We start from the raw sequence: 5,759 nt of genomic DNA, 5'->3' as shown, positions 1-5,759 counted from the left end.
GGACACTACACCCTGACTGCACTGTAACAGCTTGTAGTATAAACAGTATAACGAATCTTTGACTTCTGTGTTAGTAAGATGCAAGAGCTCTTCAGACTGCATGCTCATAAGAGTACAATACAAACCAGTATGTTCACTTAATAATTGCAGTTTGGGGTTTTTTTGGAAGAACATTTCTAACAATGCTGGTAATAATACCCATTTTCCATTTCCTTTCAGTATACTATGCACTATTATTTATTTTTATATATATATATGTAGCATTTTAGTCTGAGTACCAGTTCAGTGTTGTAATCGTAAGTCTCAACAGGAGCTTGGTTTTAAAACAGAGGACCTCTCAACAATTTATTCTACATTACAAAAATGTATCATGATCATTAATTTCTGGTCAGTAGGAGGGGAAGTAAAGTAATTTTAAGCATTGAACTACTGAACAAACAGCATAATGAGCATACCTTCATTACTTGCAAAGTCTTCATGTAAAATAGGAAGATCAAGTCTAATCCGCTTTAGGCAGGTCTGCAAATGAGAGATTAAAATACTGATGTATCATCTGTAACAAATTCTTTTGCGCAACATTGCTACGTTTTTAATACTACTCCAAAATTTCTCTTTACACTTTATTACTCTGAAAAAGAAAATATTCCTTTTACTACATGTCTGTTTGACCCACAACTTTTAATGTTGTGGATCGTTTTCCTAGTCCTTCATCTATCACCTAGCCAGATGAAGCAGCATTCTTCATAAGCCTTCTTCTGCAGGTTCAAACGTTAAAAAACAAACAAACAAAACCCCAAAAACCAACCAGTTCCAGCACTCTTAAGCAAATTACTTTGGTTAAAGACGTCCTGAAAAAGTTGAAGCCAATTCTCCAAAGTACTAATTCAAATAAAGGAAGGTTATATCTAAATGTAAACTTGAATACTTCAAATACTGGAAAGAGTTTTTTTTAAAAAGAGAGAAATTAATTTAAATAACATTATACTCCTTTGCAGTATGCACAACTTAAGTCTTCTTTTGTTGCAAAATTACTCTTCTAAACCTACCTCTTACACTATTCAGTGCTGCATGAAAAGAAACTGACAAGAACAATACGTACCTGAACTTCCTTTTTGTTTCCCAAAGACTCGACTCTGTCAATAAAATCCTCAAATTGCAATTTTGGAAATAGTCTATGAGCCCAGTGCTCCATATGTCGTATAAGTGTCTTCAGGTCTTCTGCCTAGAACATAAAACAAGATAATGCAGCTAGCAGAAGTTGACTAAGTCAACAGACTGCAGAGGGAAACATCACAGTAACATTTCTGAAAATATTAAGCATCTGCAGCTTGAAAGTTGCTTGCAAATTTAAGTAACATGAATGTGTGAGTAGCCTTTCCTCCCACGATCAAGTCTGTAAGTGCAATTTCAAGCTATCAGAAGAATAGTGATTCTAGTTTGGGAAAAGCATTTGCATATACTGTAAAACATCTAACAGGCTTCTGAGAAGTTGCCCTTAAGCAACCTAGGTCTGAACCCAGACTGAAAAAAAAAAAAAAAATCCGTAGGGGCACAGCTAGCATTTATTTTGATGTTTAGAACACACAGAAAAATGTCCATCTAAATAACCTTATCTAATAAAGATTTTAGCCCAGATCAGCAGTATTGCCTAGTTCTCCAGTTACAACTGCCTCCAGTTGTAACGAGAAAATTTATACCATGAATGTTCTCTGTAAACCAGAGATGCGAAGGCATCCATGCAAGCGTGCCAATAGTCTAATGATATTTAAAGAAAAATAAGATTTCTATGTTTAAGTGTATCCAAGACAATGAGACACTTTGTAGAGAAAATACTGCTTTCTCCTTGCTTAAGTGGTATGTCACACTGTTTTCAATATTAAAAACTTCGGGACAGAGGCATCACAAAAGCCAGAAGATTTTCACTAACAAAGGAAACTGATCATGAAGTGAGATGGTAAAGATGTAGTACGCACTTATAAGCCTGTTCCAATATAAAAAAAACCCTTTCTATGGACAATATAAAGAGTCACAGACATGATATTCTAGTTTTGAAGTAGAGGCAAAAAGTTTTAAGATCAAACATGGATTTTGTTGAAACATTTGTATTTGTGTTTTGGTGTTTTTTTTTAAATTTGCAACTACAAACCCCATCAGGGTATGTTCAAATACTGTTAGAAAGCTGGCTAACCAGAGTGTAGTATCAATTCTCCCCATATCAGATGGGCAGCAATCTATCAAGTCTAGATTAATCTCCCAGGAAACAAAACAAAAGCTCACTATGTCTTACCTCGTGCCCCTTACCCTTGAACTTCACGTTGTCAAACATGTGTCTCAGGGCTGGAAGTCCTCTTTCTGAGATTAACCTGTGAATAGAAAATGGGTGAAGTTATTTGAAACCCAGACTTTCTTTTTCTAATTAAAAAACAGACAAACAACAAAACAAAAAAACCCACAAACCACACAAACAACCTCACATTCCTTTAAATAGCCAAAAGCTACAGAGCTCTATTTGAAAAATGTACAGAATTAGAAGTCGTTAAGAAAAAGCACAAAATAGGATAGAGACTCTGTAAGACCAAAGACTTATTTGGAAAATTCACCATACATACATTCCTAGTCCAAGGAGCTTTTTTATTTTGATCACATGGAATGTCAGTTCTTTTATCTATACTGGCCAAGTAAAAGCAGTTAGATGCATGACCAGAGCATCCACCTGTGGTATCACTAGCTTCATCAGTATATTTAAAATGGAAGAAACTGAAAGCTCAGATTCTTTCCATTGCTTATAAAGAACTTACACCAGTTTTAGTGATAACAGCAAAGAAAATATTAAAATCCTTTATCTTTATACTGAGTTTATCCAGCTTGTACGTCAGGTGTAAGTGTACTTTCAGTAGTACCTTACAGTCACCATTACATTGAGGTTTTATTTTGAAGCATGCTTTTATTAAAGAAAGAAATCTACAGTACTATGTCTGAAGCAAAATAAAGGTTCAGCTGGAAGAGTCCTATTTATGAATAATAAACATATCTTAAATTATTAGTCATGTATTAAGTCCCAAAGAGACTTCAAGAAAGTTAGGCTACTTGTTAGATTACCTGTGTAATAACATTACACAGGCAAGCAAGGAATAAAAGGGTTGAGATACAGCATGCAAGAGGCACTTTCATCTCCAAAACTCTTGATCTTTGACTTGGCTACGAGCAAGCAGGGATCACAGTAACCTTAACCATTCCCCCACAGCCATATACCAAATTCATCACAGAAATAAATATTCTGTAAAAAATTACCTCTGGGCATCTAGTTTAGGCATTGGTCTTTTAACTGCTTTCCGTGTAGCTACGGCAGAGTCCTTTGTTTGTGACTGCTGGTTTCCATCTGGTTCCAATAAAGAAAATAACATACTTCAGGTATATAATGCAATTGACATCAACTAGAATTACATCATGTAAATTTTAAGTTTCTACCCTATCAAAAAGGCAACAGTCACAAGTATTCCATTGCAGGTATAGTACTCCAAACAAATGTCTGCATATTTCACCTTGCTTCTCCCACAAGACAGATTGGAAATAAATCCGTCTCTTCAAAATATACTGAGAAATCAACTTTTCTGGCAAAGTAGGTTCCTTGAAAGGGAAATTTCCTAATTTTAGAACTTTTACATTGTATTTCTGATGAGAAATGTACTGAGAGTAGATGCTGCTTCTAAATATTAAGAAACTCAAATTATCAATAAACATTATTTGATAGGTGTGTCCCAAAATTTCCACTGATAGATTTGAAAGACAGACCTAAACCACCAGCATTGCCTTCAAAAAAACAGAGGAAGAGGCTATGTGTGACCACAATCAATGTGTCTTTTAAGAACCAAAGTCAATATACTTTTTGATTAGGGCCAGTATATATTATTTGACTGCAACAGACAAGGCACCACTGCCCATCTCATCTCAGAGTTAGCAATTAGTTATCATACTGATTTCTTGGTTTACTTCTTGTCACTTTGAACATCAGGAATTCGGAAGTTCTCCTTTTCACATAGCAAGGAATTAAATCTATCCAAAATCCTATTTTCTAGTGAACAGACAGAGCAGGAATCAAGGAAAAAATGTTTAACACTATAGGCAAATATGAGTAGAAGTGAACAATAGTTAAAATTAAATCTTTATACTTTCTATTAGCTTGTTCAGTACACAGTAAGATCTTTTCAAATACAAATAATTAAGTTTTACTGTCCTGAAGCGTCTTGGATTTTTCCTAGATCATATGCTCTTCAAAATCTATCAACATCTCCCTGGAATACTACATTCAACACTCTTTACCTCTTCTGAAATCCAAGTCATAAAGGGTAACTATAGATCATCGGTGTATAATTATATTTACCAACATTTTGTCAGAAGAGTTTGAATTTTATAAAGATTCATTTGTGTACATATTTTCATGGAATCTACAAAAATAAACTTTTCCTACAAGCTCGAAAGCACAGAATCAATAACAATTTAAGTTTACGAATTGCTTTCTTATCTACACAAGCCTATTTTTATGTAGTAAACTCAAGGCAGTGAAGTACAACACTAATAATATTGATTTCACAGCATTTCATTGTCTGTACTGCAAAATGGGATCTTTAGGGGTCACAGGTGTTCACCTCCATTAGCTCGAGCCCATTCAACGTCGTCTCTTCCTGGAGAGGCAGGAGGTGGAAGAGGTGGGAACGTTTCATCTTCTGTATTCTCATAATCAGGAAGATCAAACAAGTTGTTCTCTAAAGGATCTATCATTGCCACAGATAAACTTTTTTCCCCTCCTGCAGGAAATACCAAATGCGTTTAAAGAGAAGCAGTGAGAAGAAGAGGCTGCTCTGGAAGCAGCTAAACATCAGTTATATACAGTATGTCTACAGCTTTTCCAGAAAAAATCTACCAACCAGAAAAAATAGCATCATACAAATTAAGCCGCAGATACCATACAGACAGATTACACAATCCAGCCTCACTATGCCAAACAAAATAAGGGTTTGTCATGTTTCAACTCAAAGTTACCTGTGAGTGGCAGGTACGGGTCATAGGAATACAACAAAATAAATGGATTTCTAACCAAAGCACTTATCAAGACAGCTGTTTTCCACTCACATCCTTGATTATTAAAGACTACGGGGGGTGGAGTGATAATTCCTCTGATTTACAGCTTACCCACTTAGAAACAGCAGTCTGGAGGAGGATTCCCCCTTTTCCGGCTCCTTAAGCAAACTTAATTCCAGAGACTTTAACACATCAGCACAACCGCGTTTAGGATGACCCGGTCTCACCACGGCTGCGTTCCCAAGGCTTCAGGAAAAGCTCTTTTTTTAAGGGAAAGTTGTCTGTCAGACGGTTTTAGTCACGAGAGGACACCCCAGGCAGCTCTGTCTACACTGACCTTCGGAGGTGAACTCCCTACCTCCGGGCTGCGAGACTCTCACGGAGCCGGAGGCTGAGGGAGTTCAGAGAGGGCAGTGAAGGAGCTCGCTAGGGTCTCCAGGGCCAGACCTCCAGAGCTACAACCTGCCGTGCGCCACGGAGGCCCCGCTCCCCTCACACCGCCAGAGCAGCCCCGAGGCGCGCAGGCACCGAGGGGGGCTCTCCCCCTCCCACCGGCAGAAAGCGGGGTGAAGAGGGCTTCTCACCTGCCTTCTCAGGGCAGACAGGTCGACGCCGCCTACCGCGCGCACCCAAGCGAGCGCCGTCCCAGCCTCCCCGCGCCGCCTCCGCTTCCTGCCCCG

General features: G+C 37.9%; 1 protein-coding gene across 1 annotated transcript in view; it reads right to left on the bottom strand.

The window, feature by feature from the left end:
- Positions 1-5,730, bottom strand: part of TIPIN (TIMELESS interacting protein) — a 9,092-nt gene extending 3,362 nt beyond the window's left edge. The window contains exons 1-6 of the mRNA XM_009321450.1: positions 5,664-5,730; positions 4,647-4,805; positions 3,292-3,379; positions 2,288-2,363; positions 1,100-1,222; positions 456-519 (exon numbers count right to left, since the gene is read on the bottom strand). Of these exons, the coding sequence (XP_009319725.1) occupies positions 456-519; positions 1,100-1,222; positions 2,288-2,363; positions 3,292-3,379; positions 4,647-4,779 (484 nt within the window). The 5' untranslated portion in view covers positions 4,780-4,805; positions 5,664-5,730. The remainder of the gene's footprint in view (positions 1-455; positions 520-1,099; positions 1,223-2,287; positions 2,364-3,291; positions 3,380-4,646; positions 4,806-5,663) is intronic.
- Positions 5,731-5,759: the final 29 nt, after the last annotated feature.

The sequence above is a fragment of the Pygoscelis adeliae genome, unplaced genomic scaffold, assembly GCF_000699105.1.
Source record: "Pygoscelis adeliae isolate BGI_AS28 unplaced genomic scaffold, ASM69910v1 Scaffold13, whole genome shotgun sequence".
Lineage (NCBI taxonomy): Eukaryota > Metazoa > Chordata > Aves > Sphenisciformes > Spheniscidae > Pygoscelis > Pygoscelis adeliae.
Note: the sequence above shows the minus strand (reverse complement) of the source record. Positions and strands in the feature narration are given on the sequence as shown.